At 44.7% G+C, this 23,346-nt stretch overlaps 2 protein-coding genes across 4 annotated transcripts in view; both read right to left on the bottom strand.

Moving 5' to 3' along the window:
• Nucleotides 1–8,576: 8,576 nt before the first annotated feature.
• Nucleotides 8,577–23,140, bottom strand: KCNJ8 (potassium inwardly rectifying channel subfamily J member 8). Of its 3 annotated transcripts, none has more exons than XM_072923726.1 (3): nucleotides 23,069–23,140; nucleotides 14,885–15,333; nucleotides 8,577–11,370 (listed from the first exon to the last, which is right to left on the bottom strand). In XM_072923726.1, exons 2-3 carry the CDS (start codon nucleotides 15,247–15,249, stop codon nucleotides 10,470–10,472), a joined length of 1,266 nt encoding a protein of 421 aa, XP_072779827.1. In that variant the 5' UTR covers nucleotides 15,250–15,333; nucleotides 23,069–23,140; the 3' UTR covers nucleotides 8,577–10,469. The 3 variants fall into 3 exon arrangements, with proteins under 3 accessions (XP_072779827.1, XP_012424734.1, XP_030119305.1); XM_012569280.5 differs by lacking the exon at nucleotides 23,069–23,140 and adding an exon at nucleotides 15,569–16,112; XM_030263445.4 differs by lacking the exon at nucleotides 23,069–23,140 and adding an exon at nucleotides 15,674–15,905.
• The window catches only part of ABCC9 (ATP binding cassette subfamily C member 9), a 74,190-nt gene continuing 73,930 nt past the window's right edge, over nucleotides 23,087–23,346 (bottom strand). The window contains exon 41 of the mRNA XM_072923725.1: nucleotides 23,087–23,177. Coding sequence (XP_072779826.1) covers nucleotides 23,172–23,177 — 6 coding nt within the window. The 3' untranslated portion in view covers nucleotides 23,087–23,171. The remainder of the gene's footprint in view (nucleotides 23,178–23,346) is intronic.

Genomic DNA, 23,346 nt, shown 5'->3' with positions numbered 1-23,346 from the left:
TTCCCTGCTAGACAGATTTATGCTCTGGAGATCCTGCCACTTTTCCCTTTGAATGCTCTTCCTGCCTGGACTCCTTAAGCAGATATTTAACTGTAGGATCCTTAAGAATTCTCCTAATGTGGAGGGGCTTCACACAAATGTACAGGGGTTGTTGAACTGTTTAGGATTTCAGAGGTGCTCTGAAGTTTTACAGGAGTTTTACAGAATCACAGAATGCTTTGGGTTAGAAGGGACCTCAGAGTTCCATCCCCTTGCCATGGCAGGGACATGTTCCACTAGATCAGGTTGCTGAGATTCCCATCCAGCCTGGCCTTGAACACTTTTTATCTCAGTGGGTAACAGCATCCCCAGTGTTTTAATTTTGTTCTATTTACTCATATTAGCAGAGAGAACTCTACAATTCACAATTTATTAGGTACCTATGTCTTAGCAAGTGATTCCCAAAAGAACAACTGAAATCCAGCACTTGCAGATCTCCCTTTCAGGAGCCTTTGACCTGAAATAAACCAAAACCACATTTACTTCACCAGAAAGAATAGTACATCTACTAAGAAATGTTTTTAAAACTGTGACCTGCTGACATTCACTTCTGCTTTCCTTAAAAATCGTCCATCCCTTGACTTCTTCAGAGCATTCCCACATTAGCCTGGTTCCCTAGAGGAGCTGTCCTCTCATCTCTTGGATGACAAATTCCTTCAAGTCTGCTGTCCCTGATATCCCTGTTTTCCATCTTGCCTTGTCGTTGTCTCATTATAATACTCCATGTGTGCTGGAGATGGCTTGTCCAACCATTCCTGGGTTTTATTCTTCCTTTTGCCCAGCAGCTCTTTATTGAACGGGTTCAATGGAGTGGCCCAGCCAAATTGTTTAAGCATTCACACTCCTCTGTTTGCCACAGAGAATCCATGTTGTCAGTGCAAGAGTGTGTGCAAGACCCTCACTGCCACAATCAGTGGCTTAGCAGGAGGAAAAGCAAAAGCCAAGGAATGGAAGCAGGAATCTGGTTTGCCTCTGGCAGCCCCTTGAACTGTGCTCTGGCAGCTCCGAGGGAGCCTTCCCTGGGGGCACATCAGGCACATGTGCTTTAGGGAACAAGAGGATGCAGGGCTGATCCTCGCTGCTGCTGCTGCTGGGAGTTCGCATGTCACGGTGTGTGACCCAGCTGGGACCGAGTCCTTGCCTGGATGAAGGGGCTGCACGTAGCTCTGTGCTGGCTGCTGATTTCCAGGACCAAATTCCATGTCCTGCACAAAACGTGTGGCTCCCCTGTGGAATCATCCATGGCTGGGGAGCTCCCCAGGGACACAAATGGGCACCGAGAGTAAGTGCTACCCTTTAAAAGCTCACATCTCCGAGTGAAACCATGTGTCAAGCTCTCTGTGTCTTTGCTAATGAACATTTCACTCCTTGAAAGGTATTTTTACCCTCTTCTCTGTACATGGTGCTGATGGGTCCATATTTGTGGCAATTTTACCAAGCTGAAATGCCACAGCCTTTTGATGATTTCAGGTACCACATTATTGTGGGCAATTTTTTTCAAAGGGAAGTCTCGAATCTGTTGCTACTAAGGAAACATTTCTCCTATTCACAACAGGAGCAAAACATCAACAAACTTTAGATATGTATTTGCACACAAACATTTGTACATCCACACATTTTTCTTTGCGGTTTATTTCCTCAGTGACATATTCCAAATTACATTCCCAAAGTGCCCATATAAAATGCCTGGAAATCCTAATGGGGGTAAGAGTTCTTATCCTTTTTCCACCACTGCATGTAAATGTAAGTCAAGTTGAAAATTGCCAAGAGGAAAGTGACCATGAGAAACTCACTGAGACACTTGACAGAAATCTAAACCAACACATTGGAAAGAGTTACAAACAAAAACCCGTCTCAAAACCAGCGCTTCTCCTGTGACATCATGTCACATTAATCACTGCTAGGTTGACCTAATAAGGATGAAAATTCCCACTTCAGAGCCTGCTCTCCCAAACAAAAAAAATGCATTTTCTGCTGTGTCGGACCTTCCCTAATGTCTGCCAAAAGAGATGGAGCTGGAAGCTTTGCTCAGATGTCAGTGTAGTTAGCTGAGGCCCAGGGTGGGAGAGAAGTCCATAGTAGCAAGGGTCTTTTCTCTCTAAAGCACAATGGAATCTCTGACAATGAGGATTCTTTATATATACATATGTATATAGTGGAATCTTCTGGCTGGAAAACCAAAGTAAAAATAACTTGGAGAATCCCTACTGTCAAATCTAGCAGTGCTTCTTTAAATATATAAATGTGTGTGTATGTATATATATATTTATATTTTCATTTCTCCTTTGATTTGATAATGTGCCCAAGGAGAACTTAAGTTGAAGTATTTTACTGATAAATTAATAGTAGTGTGCTTGAAGTGGAATAGGAAAGAATGTGTTGATATACACAGATGCATGGTTTTGGAAAGACTAAGGAGTTATCACCACTTTCTGGCTCAGTGTTCTACAGTGGATTGCAAACACTGTGCAAGGTGTGACTACCTACTTAAAATGATATTTCTGTTTTGTGGACACCACTAAGAGCCTCTCAGTGAGCGAGTGCTCAGATGTTGGCATCTGAAATTACAAAGATACGATTGATTACATGTTTCCATGCTAAATTATTCTGCTTGTACATGTCTTCTGCATGATTTCAGATTAAATATCACCACCTGTAAAGTCTCTGGCACCTCTGTTTTGAAGACTGTTCCACCTACAGTACAAGAAATCTTTATTTCAATCTTCTGAACTTCTTATTTCTCTAGTTTTGTGACTTTTCTCTCATAATTGATATGGCTGAATTAAGACTCATTGCCTGCTGCTTTTTATCTTTAACCAGAGTATTGAATTGATATTTGAACAGATTATTGTCCCTTAAGGAAAACACCCAGACTGATATAAACTGAAGGATATTCACATCTTTAAAATTAGGTAAAATTTAATATTTTATGGAGCACATTCAGTCTTGTATTCCATTTTTCATATGGATGTTGACAGTATAAAGGAGCTGACTATAAGGAAAGGTCCAGAAATTTTATTACTCTCTTAATTTAACACAAAATATTTAAAGAATGCAGTGAGATTTTGTATATGGAAAAAATAGCACACGCCAAACAATTTAATCTGATCATCCAAGAATAGTATCTGTTTATAATATGATTTAAAACACCAGCTAAGGCTGAGCAGACAACATTTATTAGTACTTGATATATTTTTGAAAAGCTGTGAGACGAAAAGCTGACCACCCAAGGGGAAAACAATTGTCACTTGCTCTTGCTCAGACTCAGCAGAGTTTCTTTCAGTGTGTGTCACAACCCTTCAGTTTTGCTTCATGTCCTGCCCTTGACTGAATTTGGAAACTGTGACAGTCAGCAGAAGCAGCCCCTTTCTGACAGACCAACCCAGATGGTCCAGAATGAAAGACCCAACATCAAAAAATACACCCTGAAGGATAATGAGGCTGGGCCATGGGAGGATGCAATCAATTTTCATGGCTATTAAAGAAAAAAAAGCACTTGAGGAAAGCAGTGATGTCCCCTGGATGAGGAAGATGCCGAGCCCCAAACCACAATAGCCCTTTGCAGTCACTCCAGTGCCATTCCTGTTTTATGGTCTTTGTAGTAGACCTCAGACCATAAAATCAAGAAATATAATTTTCCTCTGGCCCACACAGAAGCTGACTTTCTCCTCCTTGCTATTAAGCCAAAATTTAACAACAGCAGGAATCCAAGTAAACTCTTGTAGCAATGAGATACCCTAAGTTTTACAAATTGTCCCCAGGGACATTTGTCAATGCTGTTTGAAGAATCCATAATTAGCACTGAAACACGCTGAAATGCATAAATCTGCTGGGGTTTCTGTTCCCCCATGTTTGTTTGTTTCCTCTGTGGGAGATTAATTTAAGACTCAGAGAAAAGCTTTCTCTCAACCAAAATTCATTAAGCTCTCCCTATCCATAAATTTGGAGTGCAGCAGGGACCATTAGATCATCCTATGTGACATACTGAGCAATACAGGCCACAGCATGCACAGCTACTCCTGCATTGGGCCAGAAAAGTGTGTAAAGAAGTAGCCTCCAGAAAATTACAGCATGTTTGTGCTGGGAGTGATGTCTTCATATAGATTGACTCTTCCTCAGGGTAAAAAAAAAGTTGTTAAACATTTTTTTAAAGGTAAAGAGGGAATCCAAATGGGTTTTTTGCCTCTTTGAATTTTTAATAAACTAAATGTTAAAATAATTGTTAGCAATAACTAAGGTATGGACTATATTTTCCTTGAATGGACATTTTTTGTCTTCCTTGCATTGAAGTGTGTCTTGATGATCCTAGAACATTCCTTTCTCTGCTAGCTAATAACTCATCAGTGTTCTGAGAGTCCTCAGCCCAAAACCCCTGAATACTTAGTATTTTTAAATATTTCTTTTAATCCATGTCCTTAGTGATGTGTCCTGACTGTGAGTGCCTCAATCCCAGTGGCTGTTTCTCTTGGACAGCACTGATCTTGTCTCTGCAGGCTAAGTTTCTCTTCAGCATCCAATAAGGGAATATGGGAATGTATTTTATCTTTATTGTCCAGTTATCACATGAGAAATCTCCTTTTATTTTTTTTTTTTAATGTTCACAGAATTCTTAAGGGAAAATAGAAAACACAATTCAAGGAGATAGGGTGGAGAAGCATTATTAATATGCTAAGGGTATTAGAAATTCCTGTCTGTCATCCTAGATTAGTCTAGATGTCATGTAAACACAAATATAGGGAAAAAATATTTTCATATAAGCATGTGGGGGAGAAAAAGTTAACTCTCACCTGGCTATTCAAGCAACCCCCACAAGTGCTTTGAAAACACTAGGCCAAGCAGAGATTATATTCTGTGAAAATAATGAAAGCTTTGTTCCTTTCATCATATAATATTTAATGTTTTTTCTCCTGTCAAAGCTCCTTTCTGGTCTTGGACTAACTACTTTTGCAGCTTGCAGCAAAAAACATTTGCTAATAATAACCACTGGAGTGCTTGGAAACTGGTTTCACAAAATGTCCTCAATCTCTAGTTTGTGAAGAAAAAAAAGATGTGGAGAATTAACCATATTTTTTACTTTCAATCATAAAAAATAGTGTGTCCATTCTGCTATCCAGATTGCAAAGTAAAAGCATGATTCCTCAACTTTATAAAGTGTAGATAAAGGCTCAGACTTCTATGAAATTTATTCATGATGGCTTTGAGGCAAAACCTCTGAACTGACCCTTTGGCCTGGAGTGACACATGGCTTGAGGGCAAAGGCTATGGCACACATGAGGTATTAAATAAATCTGAATGTTCCTCTGCTCTCACTTTACAATGTCCTGAGTAGCCCAGAAAGCCCAGAAGGAAGGGTAACCCTTCTGTGGAAAGAGCCAGGCAGTTGTATAGGCCAGGGCAGATCACTGTGGGATGATGTGCTCACGAAGACATGCTCAAGGGGCAGAACTGTTTTACAAGGCCAGAATTGTTTTACAAGGCCAGAGTGATGCCAGGGGTAGCAGAGAGGTTCAAAGTGTGGCTTGCAGCAGGGCCTTGCCTGTGCTGAGCTCCAGCTTCTGTCCCTGGCTCACACCAGATTCTGCAAAAGAGAGCACAAGGAGCCCTGAAGCCTCCTTAGACATAGACTCCTGACAGCCATAGAAACAGCTGCCAACAGGGAAAGTTTCCTCCAAATCCTATTACTCAGATCTTGGCTTCAACCCTGGAGCATTAATCTTTACATCCCCTGTAAGCACTGTCTGTGTTTGTTTGCTCTGTGTCCCCACCACGGTAACTCTGAATCTTCTGGGTGTCCCAAACAAGGACCAAGGCTCTCACTCCCATTTTTCTGTTTTAAAACAGAGAAGCTCCTTAGGTGAAAGCTAGGAAGAAAAAAGAAAGTGTAATCCCAGACATTATGCCTTCCCTGGAAGGACTTTAAAATTACTTTTCTAAGCTTAGAAAACAGTACTGATCTTCTGGTAGGCTGCACAAAGAGCCAAAGCATACTAAATATACAGAATATGTGATGTCAAGTAATGCAGTTCTAGTTACACCATGTTGCAGAGGGATGGGAATAGTAGGGACACAAATAAGGATGAAGGGATGATGTTGATACCTTATTGAATCTAATTTACTAAATTATTATCAATGAGATGGACCGTAAACTGCTAACATGAACTGTCAGCACTATGTGGTACAAATCTCACCGTCATCCTTAACTTGTCAGTCTGTGCTACAACAGAAGGCTTCAAATTTAAAATGAAGCCCCTTTCTGATTAAGTTGCCAGGGAGAATAAATAATTAAATGTATTCAGCTGTGGTGCTGCCAGCTGATCCCCTCTCAGCAGGCTGAGCTGGGTCTGAAATCTGTCCTTTCAGTGAGGAAAGGAGCTCCCAGGCCAAAGACCTCCCTCCTCCTCTCCACCACTGGCTGCCTCTGTCCCTGACCTCTTCCAGGACTGCAAAACTTGCTCAGGAAAGGGGCTTTGCACTGAAGAATTTTCTGCACAGCACATAACATTCATGGCACAAAGCTCTGCCTTGTTTTTCTGTTCAGCATCCTTTCATATGACTGAGGTGTTACCTCAAAATACTAATATCTTTGCAGTAGTGTTCCAAGAAACAGAGTGTATTCAGTGTGAAGCAGAGAGAGCCATGAAGACGAAATAAAATTTGGAAGGAGAAAATGAGAAAATGGTTCTGGGCAAAAAAAAAGCTCATTTGAAATACTGAGAGAATAATGAGGTAATATAGGTAACATAAAATTATTATTCAAAAGGACCATAGAAAAGGTTGGGATACAGGAAGGGCCAAGAGTATAGAAGAATGAATGAAGACTACAAAGAAACAAAAAGGAAAGAAACAGGAAAAAATCAGAGATGGAGGAAATCATTGTTTGTTGGGGGTTAGGATTTTTCCTTTTGTTTCTTTCTCTCATGGAATTTTGTCCCATCTGTGACTAAGTGACAATAATGACCAGTACTTAAGAGAGGCAAAAAAAAGGAGGAGGAAGCATGCAGCTGGTTACTCTCTTACCTGGGAGGTTTTCTCTTTGGAAGGGCAAAGATGCCATGAGATTTTGGCCGGGTGGTGAGGGGCTGGGCTGGGCTGCTCTCGCTCTTGGCACTGGAGTAGGCACAGCCGGCCTGCCCAGAGGATTCGCTGCTTTTGTCATTCCATTCCATCTCCTGCTGTGGGTGAGCCTTTGCTTGGAAGATCAATTGTTGGACTGGGACATTATTAACACCCAGTCTGACTGGAAGAGACCCTTTCCATCTATTTGGGTGCCTGTGGGGAGAAACACAGGACCCCAACCCTCTTCCCCTTCCCGGCTGCGTGAGGCAGCTGCTGCAGGACGAGCCTTGCCTGGTCCCACTGCCTCATCCGCTACACTCTAACCCAGCCCCCCCTGCCTGCCATGACACCTGCAGAGTTTCAGAGACATTCCCATGGCTACTCTGCTGTCTGCTCATCCCTGCTCTCCCGGCCACGGCTCCACAGTTCGGCCCTCAGCCCGCCGCCATTGCCGCCTGAGGGAGCGGCGGCCGCGCCGCCACAGCGCCCCCTGCAGGCGCGGGGGGATCACCGCCCCCCTGCCCTGCCCGGCCGGCAGCCAGCAGCGCCCCCGCTGGCCGTGCCCGGAACTGCGCCCAGGGGAAAGCGCCGTGGCCGGGAGCGGCTGAGGGGGCTCCTGGTTCTGGTCGTGTTTCTGCCAGTGTTGTTTGTTTGTTTGTTTGTTTGTTTGTTTGCCTTCTTATGCACACTAGTAAAAAACTGTTCTTCCTTTTCACGTGTCTTTGCCTGAAAGCCACTTAATTTCAAAAAGTAATAATTCAGAGGGAAGGGGGGGCATATTTTTTTCCATTCCAAGGGAGGTTCCCACTGTCCTGGCTTGTAAGATAAGCATGTGTTCTATTTGCCATCTGTTGGAGGTTGGGCAGTTTTCTTATCTCTTCCAAGAAAAATGTCTCCCTCCGGGGAGATATCTTTTGTTAATGGACCGTTAAATGACTCACTGCATGACTGGTAAAGTTACATTATCCCATTGTGAGGTGCTCCACCCAGAAAGGGGAGCCAAGCATTATTACCTGCATAAAATCAGCACTTTTTGGGACGCCAGAGCAGCCCTTCACTGGATTCTCAGAGGAGCAGCTTTCTTCTCTGCTGGATTCCCAGAGGAAGACCAGGCCCAACTACTCCATCACCAGACCTTCAGAGAAAACTACTGCCTTCTACAGATCCCCGCTTCAGCAGCATTTCATCTGCCACTCCAGAAGGAACAGCCACCATTTAACTGGACTGTTACCAACACCCTGACTCCTCAGGGTGTCAGGTTTCTGATTCTATCACTAGTTTTATTTGTACTAATTACATTTTTTTAAATTTTTATTTAGTTTTTCTCCTAGTAAAGAATTGTTATTCCCATTCCCATATCTTTGCCTGAGAGCCTTTTAATTTTGAAATTTTGGTAATTCGGAGGGAGGGGGTTTACCTTTTCCATTTCACAGGAGGCTTTTGCCTTCCTTCACAGACTCCTGTCTTTTCAAACCAAGACATAATTGTAACTTTTTTTATTATTATTTTGTATAAAACCTGCTTTTTCACAGCATCTGACTTAACCATGTATCCAATAGAGAGCCTCAGAGAAGTTCACAGTCCTGGAAATGGAGGACAGAGACAAATTGTATGTCCTTCACTCTGACTCTTCTTGAAAGCTGCAGCTGATCATTGTTTGGACACAACAGGAACAGATTAATTTCTCCAGATGTTCACCATCCACCCTTCCAGAACATTAATGGGCAGGCCAGGGAATGAATGCTTTCAGCAGAAACTTCAATTTCCTCTGCTGATTCAGATAAAGTATTTTGTCAGAGTTTTTGTTCTGAAGAACACCTATTCCAAATGCAGGGAGTCCACACCTTGGAGCAATGCCCCTCCATGCCACCATCCAACGCCTTGAGAAGCCTGAAACCATCCATCCAACAATTGCTGATGAACTACTTCCAAAGAGAATGAGAATCCAGCTTTGACTTTTGACTGTTTCACCTTAGAGAAAAAAAGCAAACATTTATATGTTTGAGTGGCTTGGAGGGTCAGAACAAGGATAATACTTCTCTTGAGCCACAGACATAAGACAATTTCTGCAAGAAATTTGAACAGGAACTTGTCCATAGTTATGCTTACTTACACGGGAACAAAGCATGTATCAATTTAGGCTACCAAATGTGACAGAATTAGTAGTCTTTTATGTATTTCTGTAGAAAAACTTGTGATGACATTTTTGGGAAGGCCCCAGGTAACAAATGCCCATTTTAATTTGAAGAGGAAAGCTTCTTCCCACCAATTCTCAATGCCAGATTATATAAAAACACAGGTGAGACACTGCTAAAAACACAGGAATTCAGCAGCAGCATCCAAGTCCTCCTGAAAAGAACTCAGATAGTTTTGAAAATACTATCTCAAATATTACTGGCAGGCTTCCCTCTCATTCCCATTCAGGAGTTCCCACTGGCAAAAAATAACCTTCTTCTGGAGGATGCAGACTTAATCCTATGAAAAGTGAAACAAGTACCCGTATTTCCTTCCATGTATGAATCTATCAGAGAAAGCAAAACAGGATTTGGTCTTCCATCATGAAGAGAATGGTAAAGAGGCATCTGCTTTTTCCAGCTTGAATAATTTCAGTGAAACAGATGCCCAGATGGCAGCCAGGAGATTTCTCAGCTTGGCCTACAGCTAATCTAAGATCTGTGTTGTCCTGAAGTCAAGTATCTCACCCTGAGAAGAAGAGCAGCACTCTGTCATTTTGCTGGATTTTCTGCCTGGAGTGACACCAGCTTTCCTGTGGGATGGACAGGTTGCTCCACCTGACTGAATTTGCTCTCAAAATGCCCTTGCCACAAACCAATGAAAAAGAAAAAGCCTGGGAAACCAAAGGTGAAATGGTGGCTCTTCTCCAGTGAAATCCTTGAGGAATTTAGCTACTCCCTTTAAGAGAACAAGGAATTCACACAGAAAGATCAACATCCAAATGTCATTCACAGAATCCATGGGAGCTGTTGAATACAGAAGTTTTGTGAAGCACTCACTTGCATAGGAAAGCCCCACATTTTGTGATAGTCAGCAGAAGATAAGAAAGAGACCCTTGATATGAAAAATACAATTTTAAAAGTCAGCATGCCATTAAAACAAGCATAAATACACATTATATTACATGAGTGAAGTGTGTTTTCTTTAGTGCACATGCCATTTTTTATTAATTCATACACTAAGTGCTAAGGTGTTTTCTAATGTCATTAGGTGCTGCTTTCGGTAAGTAATGGAATAAATAATTCTTGCACGGTTCTTTTCTGCATTGTGTTCTCATTTTCTTAAGTGAAAGGAATTGAAGAAAAACACCACAGGTGCCTCCTCCTTCTGAAGCCCAGTGCCCATCACAAAGCCGTGCATCACGTTTCTGAGGCACTTTGGCTCCCCTCGGGTGTGATAAACTGCACTTTGGGCACGATGAGCGAGGAGTTGGTTCTCCGCATGGAGTTGCTCCTCCGAATTGAGTTGTTTCTCCTCATGGAATTGCGCTTCCTCAAGGAGTTTTGGTGGGACAGCTCGCTCTTTTGCAGGGTCTGGATGAGGATGGAGGGCTTCTCATCGAGCTCCCGGGCACTGCAACGCGGTGCAGCCACTTTGACGGTGTTACCGAACTTGGAGTAGTCAACAGCATACACACCTTCCTCCTCGGTGACAATGGGCACGAAGCGGTGACCCCACAGGATCTCCTCTGCCACGTAGGATGTTCTTGCCTGTGTTGTGATGCCCGTGGTTTCTACGACCCCTTCCAGTATCACAATGAGCTCCAGGTCCTGGAGTGCCAGGTCAGAAGCAGAGATATCATAAAGAGGACTCCGCTTGTCAATGACATGACAAATGATCAAGGGAGCCACCAGGAAAATGTTGTTGCTTTCAATGGGGTTATCTACAGGGATATCCACTTGGTGAATTGGTATGACTTCTCCTTCAGGGGTCATGGTCTTCCTCACAACCTGGATTCTCACTGAGGCGCTGATGATCATGCTCTTCCTCAGGTCCCCCACCCGGAACATGAAGCAGAGCTTGCCGTTGCGGACGGCGATGACCGCCTGCCGGCTGAAGATCAGCGTCTCGGCCCGCCGGTGAGCCTGCGCCGTCTTCATGAATATGCAGCCCAGCATGACGGCGTTGATGATCAGCCCCACAATGTTCTGCAGGATCAGGACCGTGATGGCCAGGGGACACTCCTCGGTCATCATCCTGCCCCCAAAGCCAATGGTCACCTGGACTTCGATGGAGAAGAGGAAAGCGGAGGTGAAAGACCTGTAGGGGAAGATTGCACCCAGTTAACTCTCAGGACACTGAGCACAGACTGAGAAGCTGTTAACATGTACTTCCAGAAACACACTTAAGGACGTGGTGTATGGCTCTAGTACACATAAGCCTTCTGTTAACACCAGCCAGAGCATTGCATGCTTGCTGGCTCAGATTTGTGTGCTTGGTTTAGTGTCTGATGGTGGCAGGGCAGACCTCAGAGCCTGAGCTCCTCAAAGACGACCTGGGTGACCCAGAGCAGCTCAGGGAATCTCTGTCCAGGAGCACAGGCTGCCCACTGGCTTAGTGAACAGCTCTGGAACAGCTGGGTTTTCCACCTTCTCTATCCCATGAAGCCCTTGGTGGAGAGAGGTGGTTTTGGCAAGCATGGGCAATGAGCTGGCACACTGAGATCCTTCCACCAGCCTGTGCAGGGAAAGGAAACAGGGAAAACTGCAGCACTTCACTCATGCTACCTGAATCGTGTCCCAGAATTTCCTGGTGGGGGAAAAGGGGCTTTCCCAGATTTGTGATGCTTCCCAGCCCCTTGCTCACCTTGTGAGTGAGCAGGCTGCAGAGAGAGGCCAGTGGCCCCCAGGTGCCCCCTGCACACCCTGGCAGCAGGACAGTGCTGTGACCCAAGGCTTGGGTTCAGCTCACTGCCAGGGCAAGACCAGCAGGAAAATTTCAACACTGAAGTGGGATGTAGAAGTGTGGTTTAAGTTAAATACCCTAAAATGCTACAATGCTGGACATCAGCAAATGCTGTTGTCAAAATTCCCAAAATACATTATTTATAGTAGCCACAAAATGATATCCCCTGTATATATCAAGGTCCTTAACTTCCTTTTATATTTATTTATTCTTTATTCATTCCAGATACATCCTCCCAGTGCAATCCAATAAATATGAAGCATCCCAGTGCTTAACAGGGTAATACCAGTGGGAAATATATCCTGTCCATGAAGATGGGTCTAAGTAATTAATTTGGTTTTCTTTGCTTTTCAATTAATCTGCTTTTAAATACTTTTTTATTTTTCTAGCCATAATTTCACTGGGGTATTGAGGACACATTTAAATAGCATAGGCAATATCAAGGATCATTTTCTGTGCAATGAGAAAGTCCATATTTGAGAAAACTAACCAGTCTCTGTGCAGGTATCTTTGAAATAACTTTCTTATTTTGCCTTTTCTATTCTTCTTAATCACTAACAAATTCCTTTGTATTGTGGGGGTTTATTTTGTATTTCACTCTGAAGAAATCAGGGACAAAGGAGTTACTTAATAGTATCCATGGAATGATTTCTTATAATCATGAATAGTCAGTTACATGCAGAATGAAGCCTCTGGATTCAATTTCAGTCAGCTTAATTCAGTTTAAAATTCTGTCCAGTAAGTAGTCTGACTTCCCTTAGCAATACCCTTCTTAAAAAAAAAAAAGAAAAAAAAAATCGACCTTTTTAACAGTGGAAGTAAGTGAAAGAGCAGGTTTAGAAAGCATTTTAACCATGTGAAATGAGAGTGAGAAAGTGCAAATCACACTGTTCCCAGGTCCTTCCCCTCAGAGCTGTGTATCAGCTTTCCTTTTTGGATGTTTGCTTTCTGTGGCAAAGAGATGTGAGGCTTAGAAATTTCTGCACTACTTTGTAAAATGAAAGGGCTGTGCAAACTCTAGGCACTGGTTAAAATTTCCAAAGCCAGGTTTTCCCCTAAGTATGTAATGACACCTACCCAAGAAGCTCTCCTGAAATATCTGTGGGCCTAAACCTCAGGGGAGTAGCTAAAACTTTTTTGTCATGATTTTGGCATTCCAATACTAAAGGTATTTTACACCCAAAAACTTGCCATTCTTAAAGATGTCAACAATCACATCATTACTTCATGACTTTGACCAAAGTGGTAGCCAGATTTCCCTAGGAAAGGAAAAGATTTGGACATGGCTTTGGACATGGGCACTGGAGCAGCTGTTGCCTGGACACCCCATGAGGGAGGGGTGTATGTTCTCTGGTATGGGGTAAACCTGAAATGATATTGATTCATTCATTTTGCTTCCTAGCAGGCAACCTGGAAGAGCCACAGGCAGCTCTGGGGAGGGAACAGGTGGAGAGTCCTGGCTGTGGATGTGCCTGGCCCCAGTGGCATGATGCCCTTGGCCCCCAGCTCAGGATCTGCAGGGTGACACAGCATCCATGCCAAGGGAGCCACCAGCCACGCACAGAGATGTCCCCTCAGCTGACCCTGGAGAGCTGCAGGGTTGTAGCTGTTCACTAATTCTGGTTGGACAGATCCCACAAATCCCAGAAATGCCGGGGGTAATGCTCCTGAGGCTGCAAGCTGGGTCATGACATCTCATTTCAGAAGAAACTGCTTGTGGCCAGACATCAGAAAAGAAACAAGACATCAATCCCTGCTCCAATTCCCCCTAACCTGGTGAAGGGTAGCTTGGAAAAATCCCCTCTTCTTTTACCTTAGAAAATCCCCATTTAGCAAAAACACTGTCAAAACAAAGGGAGAATTAAATCTCTGCTACCTCATAAGCCAGATACAAAGGCCCTTCAGACTTGGTGAGGTACCTCAAACTTTGTGTGAGAAAGGAGAAAAGGAAGTGGATTCACTGATATCTCAGAGCACCCTGCAGCCCCCAGACCTTCACAGCACTGCTGTGTGTGGAGGTAGATGATCTGGGGTAGCCTGGTGGTACAGAACCAGGACTTTTCTATCTAAAAAAACTAGTGCTAAAAAAGCATATTTAATTGATGAGATCCTAAAGGGATCTTATGGCTTACCCCACCTGTAATTCACAGTCTTTTCTTCCATGTACGTTTGTGTCAGCTGACAGTGCCCTGACAATTGTCATGGCTTTGGGGACAGACAGTAAAATACTTCAACAGGTGATATTTAATCCAGTCATCCCTTAAACTTTCACAGTCTGACACAAATGCACGGTGTTCCTCTGTCCAACTGCTGGCCTATGGTTTTACCAAGGTATTTTGAAGCCCTGCATGTTTAGCACTCTCAGGAGGAGTCATCTTGAAACACACTTAGTTTTGCCCTAAGTGACACATTTCCTGGCACCTCTGACTAGTGCCCTGCCTGACACCCAGGGCTGGTTCCCTGCCTCTCAGGCACCGCTCTGGAGGGAGCGCCTCTGGCCGACGTGGCGCTGGGGATGCTCCCGCTGCCGTAGACAACGTTACAATACATATAACACATACCCACTCTTGCAGCAGGCTCTTATCTCGACAGGCAATCGAGTTACCCACAGAATGTGGAGACACATGAAAAGCAGCAGGTCTCCCTCTCTTTCAGATCCTGTAAGGAATCAAAGACATCTACAGTACAGTATTTTCCAAGCCCAGGAGGCTTGCTGAATTTATGCAATCTAGAGGAAAACACTGCACTTTTCAACTGTCTCAACCAAACCCAGCGGTTCATGTAAACCAAAAGCTGCACTTCAGACAACACCAGGACAGCTGGCAGCTCTGTCCCCGCCCTTCCTTCATCCCACCAAACTCTACTTTACCTGACACATGTCACGCACGGCGTCCACTTTGTGCTGTTCGAAGGGTTTTCTGTGCTGGGGTCCATGTCACCATGGGCAAAGGCCACCAGCCACCACATCATGGCAAAGAGCAGCCAGCTGCACAGGAAGGACATGGTAAAGATGACCAGAGTGTGACGCCACTTCAGGTCCACCAGGGTAGTGAAGATGTCCTGCAGGAATCGCCCCTGCTCGCGGATGTTCTTGTGGGCCAGGTTGCAGGCGCCGTTCTTGGCGATGAAGCGGGCTTTGCGCGGGCGGTCGCGGATGCGCGGCTTGCGCAGGTTCTCGGCAGCGATCCGTGCCAGCACATACTCTTCAGGGATGATACTCTTGCGAGCCAACATCTTCCTGCCACCATAGTCCACTCAGCAAGATGCAAAAAGGGGGGGGTGGTCCCTCTAGCAAGTATCTGCAGGGCTCGCTTTACCCTGCAAAAAAGAGTGAACCTGGTCAGAGATGTCAGCTGTGCAAGAAGCCCCGATTAGGTACCCCCTGCCAAACCCCACTACATTAAATGCTGGTTCTACAGTGCCCTCTCTCTCAGACCATCATTTTTACATGAGCAGCTGGTATCAGCTCGTAGCAGAAATGAAAGATGCTATTTGGAGACCCCTTGCAGGAAGGGAGGCTGCACAGCAGTCTCACAAAGTCGGTGTAAAGTACCGTGACAGACACCAGCTCGGTTCCTCAGGCTGCTTCTCCGGGAGGCAGTAGGGCTCAGATGGGGATCAGAACACGAAGCACTAAGTTATTCGCATCCTTCAGGACCTGAGGAATCAGATGTGTGTGGTTTGAGCCGAAGTTAAGTCTGCGGAGACACGCGGAGACTCCCTCCTCACGGCTGCATCCAGCCCCGCAGCGCATCCAGCAGCCTGCCGGGAGCCCCTGCCTCGTCCCCCGGGCGCATCACAAGAAGGAGCTGAGCTGGAGGTGCGGCAGGCAGGGAACGGGACTCCTCGGAGCAGGCGCTCGCATCTTCCCTCGCAGCTCTCCTTCCCTTCCGGGATCAGGCGGGGAAAGCCTCCCTTTATTCCCAAACTTTGTCGCCAAACGGGTGACAGAACAGACCCACGGAAAGCCCGGCTCCCCGGCGGCTGGCCCGTCCCACCGGGGGAGGGCAGGGCTGTCTGACCCCCCGACGCCTCGCAGGGTCCCCGCAGCCCCCGCTGGCTGCAGAACGGGGCGGGACGCGGCCGGGCCGGGCGGAGCGGGGCGGGCGGAGCGGGGCTCGGCTCGGGGGATGCGCGGAGGGGCCGGGGCGGGGCTCGGGCTGGGGATGCGGGGCTCGGGCTGGGGATGCGGGACTCGGGCTGGGGATGCGGGGCTCGGGCTGGGGGTGCGGGGCTCGGGCTGGGGGTGCGGAGCCGGGCCGGGGCTCAGGCTCGGGGCTGGGCTCGGAATGCGGAGCCGGGGCTCGGAGCGGCGGTCGGGATGCGGAGCACGGGCGCACACGCACACGCTCCCTGCGCTGCGCGGTGCCTGCGGACGATGGGTTGAGGGGGTTTTAGCCAAGTTCCAGCCCATTTTAACAGCGGGACGAGGTGCTAACGCTGCTGGGCTGTGCCATTTCGCGAGTTACACAAAGCTGCGTGCCTGTCTGCTAACCCTGGCAAGGCAAGAGTTGCGCCTTCCTAACTTTATCTTCCCTCGAATCTAGCTGAGAGAGGAAGCGAGGCTTGTGCGTAAGAGTTTGGGGGACCAAAGCCAGAATCTCACGACCTTTGCAGCTTTGGACAAACTTAATTACCTGTCTCTGCAAGAAAGGGAGAAAGACATTTCTTTTCACGGGTCACAGCTCTTGCTGAGCAGTGTCAGGCCCGTTGTAGTGTTCAGCTGGGAAATGGGCACTGGCAGATGGGGATTTGTATTTGGGATGGAATTATGTACAATGACAACCTCTCCCCCACCTCCCCAGTGAAATCCCTGAAGTTCTTTCTCTTTCCCACTGGTTGAGGTTAACAATTTTGGCCCTTGTCTTTAATGGAAACTTGCATTCTTGGAAATTGCAGCTTTTTTGCTTTTTTTTTTTTTTTTTTTTTTTTTCTTGAAGTCTTAGAGTTTACAATGGGAAGAATAAAGTACATCAACTTTATTAAAATATCTAAATTCAGATTTTAATGAAGCAAAATGCAGAGATTGTGTCAGATTAACTCCCTCATATCCAAGGAGTGTGCGTGTGTGTGTATGTGGTTGGGAGATTCCAAACTTTTCTGTGTATCACTCCAGTGAATCACCTCTAGGGCATAAAATTTCTACAGAACAAAATACCTCACTCCCCTCTGTAAACTAGGGAAAAGCTTGACAGGCCTGCTGCAATCAGGAAGGTTTTAAGCATATTCAGGCTTGGAAAAACTGAGAAGGCACATTTGACAGGCAGTGTAATCCTCAGCTTGAAGTTATCCACCCTGCTGAACACATGCACGTGCTTAGCTTTAAATAGATGAGTGGTTCCTGGAAACTTCTCCAGCACTGGCCTTTGCTAATACCACATACCCAGTAGCCAGAGGAGAGACAGACACAAAGCCCCAGTCATATTAGGCAATTAGCTAAATATTTATGCGTGAAATTAACTTTAGGCAGATGGGAAGATGAAAAATCAGGGTCTAAGCCAAATGCCTTTACATTCTAACCAGACTCTGAGTACAAACACATAAAACCACTTGGGTGGGTATCTGCAGGGTCAGCATTGTTGATGTGTGGCACTTCACGGGCCAGGCTTGGAGAACTTGGGAAATTATCTTTCCACAAATTAGGTGGCAGAGACAGCTCTAGAGGGGCTGACCCACTTGTTTCATGCAGCCCCAAAAGTGCATCTCACTTGGATGCAACTATTGGAAATAACTGGTTTAATACCAGTTCCCTTTCCCTTTTTCCCTTTTCCTTATTCTCTTCCTCTGCCCTTCTCCCGTTTAGCTCCTCTGAAGTATTTGTTCTGCTCTAGGGCTAGAAACAAGATTGGTGTTCCCCAGTACAGCTGCTAGGTGCAACTCAGAACAGAGCTGTCTGGCAACTGCTTGCAACACTTCCCACCCCTCACTTCTTCATGAGATCCTTGAATTGTATGACTTTGCTTCTGACACAAATTAGCCCATGCCACATGCCCAAGTGCAGAGTTTGTTCTGAAGTTCTTCAAATCCACAGCTTTATAATAGGGGACACAGAAACACCAAAAAATTGGTTGTTTTATTTACTCGCCACTTCAGAACATAAACCCACGTGTGTGGCTGTTTTCAGCCTTATCTTTTCTCACTCAGCCCCTCAAGCTGCTGCTGCTCCCCACCCCATCGCTGCAGCTGTGTGACACACAGTTTAATGTGTGGATTAGCAGCTGGTTTGGGTCAGGCCCATCTTTGAGGGCAGGTGGGAGCAAGGAGCAACATTCCTCAAGCTACTCAAGTGGAATAGAAACTGCTGCCAGCACTGGCACTGTCAGGAGTTCCCTGTGAGCTCTCAGGCCCATGTGTTCCCTACTAACCTGCTGGAGGTTTCCTCCCCCTTAACTGGGCACCATGCAGAGGCTGGAATTCTTGTAGCTGAGATAGGAAAGGATCCATCAAACACACGCAAATAGCCCTGGCACAGCCCCAGTGTGGCTGAACAAAAGTTACTGATCCTTTCACCCACTATCACACATTGCAGAAAAAGTGCTCACAAAATCCCATCTTTTCCTCTCTGCTTGTCCAATACTAGAAGAGATGCCTTCCTCCTCACTTCTACTGGAAATGAGTTTTGAGGAAGCCTGCTGGGCCATGACCACAGGGATGTGAGGATCAGGAGCTCCAGCCATGAGTCTGAGCACAGCATCCATTTCCCCAAGTTCCAGTCTATGAATATGCTCTGGAGAGTGACAGCTACTAAAACCCTTCCCCTCTGACCTTTTAAATACTTGCATGGTCTGAGATTTAAGTAATAGCTGGGAAAATCTCCTAAAACATCTCCTAACCCATTTGGTAGGGAACAGAGTGTCTGAAGTGTTGTGAACACAGCCTTTTCAGGAAAAAAAATGATCAGAATTGATGGCAGTTTTAGGTCCAGTTTTCTTATGGCCCTTCATGTGTCTCCTTGCTGTTTCATTCCCCTCCACCCACAAGCATTACTGATATTATGGTAAATATCACTTTACAATTATGCCTATCTAAAAAACAAGATTAAATAATGTGCTTAGACATGAATCTGAAATTTCCACATTATAGCCCTGTCCAGCCCTTTCAGAAAATCCTGCTTTGTAATAAGTTTTGTTTGAAATTCTAATCTTAGCTTAGAGATAGGATGACTTTGCAGGCATCCAGAGATGTCATGCACTTAGAGCGAGGCTTCCACAGAGACACAAAACTGATAAGCCATATTCGGATAGCGTGGGTGAACTCTTCCCTACATGAGCTGGCAGGACATCCATCAAACATGAAAGAACAGAAACTGCAAACTAAGGGCATCTGTTACCCTGAACCAGCTCTTCCCCATGTCCCTCCCCCTCCACCCTCTATTTCATGCAAGAGCAGCAGGACAAAAATAGATTTTATCATCAGAATACATGTAACTAGTGCCCCTCATCCAATGTAAGTTGCATAGTGAGGTTTGTCCATTACATGCCTTTTCCTGGAGTTTACCCTAAGGCTCTGGGAAGTGCAACCCCAGTTTGGGACTGTTTCTTTGCCTCCCCATGCCATAATTTATGGGAAGGCTGTAAATCAGTTTCTAGGTGGATTGAACATGGTTACAGTGAGTCTCTAGCTTTGTTCCTAGAGTGTGATGTCCCTTAGGTGATGTCCCCTCCCTGGCTCACTGGCTTTTCCAGGGTTAAATTAAGATTATGCTATTGACAGGAGATGTCATGTCACCTTCAGATCTTATCACACAATATCTGGTAACTCCAAGCCCTCAAATCTCAGATACTCTGGTGGGACCTGAAGAAACAGATGGCCCCAAATCTGAATGATTCAGCCATTAAAATCTGCAGTACTCAGAGATTCTTAGGCTCCCACCTTCCTGCCTCTGATGGAGAAGTCTAATGGTCATATTGCTGAAACAGTAAGGGCCTAATGTGGCTGGGGGAATAAAAACACATATAACCATTAAATATGGAAGAATATGCTGCCTTGGGGCATCTGTAGCTGTGATCCTGAAGGGTGGAAGTTCTGGACCATGTCATTTACACAAAGCTGCATTAGTTCCTTAGTTACATGGTTAAATATTTTACTGCACATTGAAGTGATATTTATGGATCTAGCCCAAAAATCCTGAAATAAATTAAAGGGAGAGTTAAGAAATGTCATGGGAATAGCTGTGAGGAACTCTTCTGGTCAGTCCTAGCTGGGACTGTTCATTACTTACTTATACCTTTAATCCTAAGATTGTATAACCATGTAATGTATTTATGTATAAAGCAGTCTAATATACATACATGGGAATGAATTGCAGTGGCCACTGAAATGTGCAGTGTGCTGGATGCTGTAGTATTATATAACAGCACATGGGATGAAAATCCCCATGTTCCATGAAAATGAACAGAGGCATCTTGCATGTGATGAATGACAATTACACCTAGTAGAAACCAATTAAAAATATATTTTAAATAACTGCTTGTTCATAGTGTTCAGAAGGTGGTTTATTATGTTAGAGAAACGAGCAGCCCCTGCCAGGAATGTCTGTTCTGTTTCCATGGGTAGTATCTAGCAGCAGACAAATGCTATCAATAGTGAATAATTAATAGTAATTGTAGTAAATAGATTTTCTAAAAATCTCTCTTCTCTTGACAGATTACACTTGGAAGCTTCTTGGCTTCATTCAAGCCAACACTTTAATCTGTGCTGCCAAAACAAAACAGCATCAGCAAGTTGCTAATTTGTACGAGTCAGCGAACTTCTGCCTCACAACAATTTTTTTCATCATCTGAATACCTGATAGTCTTTCCCCACAGTTCTGCACAGAGGTCAGTTCCAGTGGAGAAAAAACAGAGCAGTAAAAAACCAATGTGGAAATGACTGGGATGTTTGCATGGCAACGAATAATTTGATTTACAGTTTTGTTTTCAGACTTTTCTTAGTAGTCTCTTAGTTTTGCTCTGAAAGGATTTAGTTTCCAAAGAAACCAAAGAGTTTTTCACATGCCACCATGGAATTTACATAACATATTCTGATTTTAAATAAGGCTTTCAAAAGATGCTACTTGAGGATGCAAGTATGCTGAGTTAAATTTTGCTTTTAATCACATTTAGTGGGAGAGTAATTGCTCCAGAGAGCTTTTTACAAGTGGCACTGTGGTTTCAGTAGATATTTTAGAGTTGATTTTGACTGGCAGTATCACACTGGGGACACAGGGTTACAGTGCTTCCAGTGGGAACATACTCCAACTTCTGACTCTTGATAATGGAAACATGATAATGAAGACATGGCCCCTGTCCACAGCTTTTTTTATAAAGGTAGCTGTTGACTCAAGTGTGTTATATCTCTATTTATTTTTTTAATAAAATACCTACAAGCATTTGTGTAAAATGATTGTGCAAGGTTTCCTTCAGCTTTTCATGATGCATTGACAAAATTGCCTGTGAATGTATTGACATCTTTACACTATAAAGCACAACAGTCCATTGCTTTGGGAAGCAAAAAGATCACAATCAATTAAAGGAAACAACTCATTGTACAAAAAGTTTTTACTACTTGACCACATTTGAAATTATATTTCTATTTTAAGAAGCTACAATTCAATATTATTGCTTTTTGCAGAGGTTTTATATATAATGAGATGCAAACTTCTCTGGGCTATTTTCCTGTTGGTACTGAGTTCCATGGAGGTGTATGAATTTATAGCAGAGGTCTGCTGCTATAACAACCCTAAAAGGGGCTTGTCCAAGTGCTTGAAAAGTGTTGGAAAATATATTCTTCCAGCTGAATGATAAAGTTGGGAAAAGCAGGAACACTCCTGCAAATAAAGAGTTTTTCAGGTCTGCAGTGAGACTGGAACTTACAAACACTTGAGATACCTCTTGTATGCATCACTTAGCCTAACAAAGCAGAGATCTGTCCCTGCAGACTTTGCCTTGTTTATGCCCCTGGCTTAACAGAGCTATCCCAAACTGCTGAGGGCAAGTTCCAGTGTTTCCTAGCACAATTAAGTTTGAGCTCAGTAGAGGTTTTATGGGATATTTCTAGTTTAGAAGAAGCAGGCATGAGATGTTATGAGCTGTGATGAGTTTGATGAAAGGCCACATACAGGAAGGGAGCAGAGCCAGCCCTTAGACCTGACTGAAGGGTGGGAAAGATAACCTTTGGCTGTAAACCAGAGGTTAAGAAGCACTGTTGTGGCTCCACATGCAGTTGCACAACCAATTTCTGTACTCAAAGGGGACCTGGAGGAAAGATGGGAAGGGACTCTGTCAGAGAGTGGAGTGGTAGGAGGAAGGGAATGTCTTCGAATTGGAAGAGTGTAGGTTTAGATTGGATATTGGAAAGAAATTCTTCCCCTATAAGGGTGCTGAGGCCCTGGCACAGGTTTTCCAGAGAAGCTGTGGCTGCCCCATCCCTGGCAGTGCCCAAGGCCAGGCTGGACAGGGCTCAGAGCAACCTGGGACAGTGGCAGGTATCCCTGCCCATTGCATGGGGTGGAACAAGAGAAGCTTTAAGGTTCCTCCCAGCCCAAACCATTCTGTGATTCTATGATTGGCAACAACTTTGCTGTTCCTCTCCTAGGGACAGTTAACAGAAAAATAATGCAGATGGAATGAGAAATATTATTTAGAATGTATCACAGAGATGTCTTTCCTCTGTCTATAGTTAAATATACACATTGCCAGTGTTCACATTCAAAGCTCCTTTGCAAAAGGAAGAACTTCATAGTTCTGAAGCACAATATCACAATACTGAAAGATTGCTTAGTTTAATGCTTAGGAAAACAAACCAACCCCCAAACATGATGTCACTAGAGTAAGTGTCCCCCTGAAGAGCAGGGGTGTTATGATAGAATGACAGGAAAGGGGAAAGGAGAGTGAGTGCAGAACTATGTGAGAGAAAAAATGGGGCAAAGGGCATGGAGCTCACCTGGATAGGAGTGGGAGGGCATAGGCAGAATAAGGAGCACCCAGAGATAAAGCAGGAGCTTTAAAGGTCTATGACACAAGGAGATGATGAAGAAAAAAGAGCAAGGAGGCTGTGGAAGAGAAGGACTTACCAGCAGAAGAGGCTGTGTGACAAGAATCAAAGAAACAGTCTCCAGGCTGATGTCTCCTTTACTGTACACGTGACAGCCTTAGGAAACTGCTCCCAAACAGATGTCAGACCTTTACATGAAATCAAAAGAAATTTGTTTCAAAAATTTCATCCCTTCTTCACCCTTTTCAGTAACAAAACAGCTGTGCAACCACTGGCACCACCCTCCTCCTTTAGAGGAAAACACAAAAATTGTTCAGCCTAAGCCCTTGGGGAGTCTGTACCATCATGTGGACAGCA

The sequence above is a fragment of the Taeniopygia guttata genome, chromosome 1A, assembly GCF_048771995.1.
Source record: "Taeniopygia guttata chromosome 1A, bTaeGut7.mat, whole genome shotgun sequence".
NCBI lineage: Eukaryota > Metazoa > Chordata > Aves > Passeriformes > Estrildidae > Taeniopygia > Taeniopygia guttata.
Note: the sequence above shows the minus strand (reverse complement) of the source record. Positions and strands in the feature narration are given on the sequence as shown.

What these genes read in the sequence shown, in the direction of transcription:
- KCNJ8 (XM_072923726.1), bottom strand. Translation starts at nt 15,249, where the DNA reads ATGTTGGCTCGCAAGAGTATCATCCCTGAAGAGTATGTGCTGGCACGG. An exon ending in CCGTGCGTGACATGTGTCAG is followed by an intron (nt 11,371 to 14,884) that starts GTAAAGTAGAGT and finishes CTTCCCCTACAG; the next exon opens with GTCTTTCACCTCCGCTTTCC.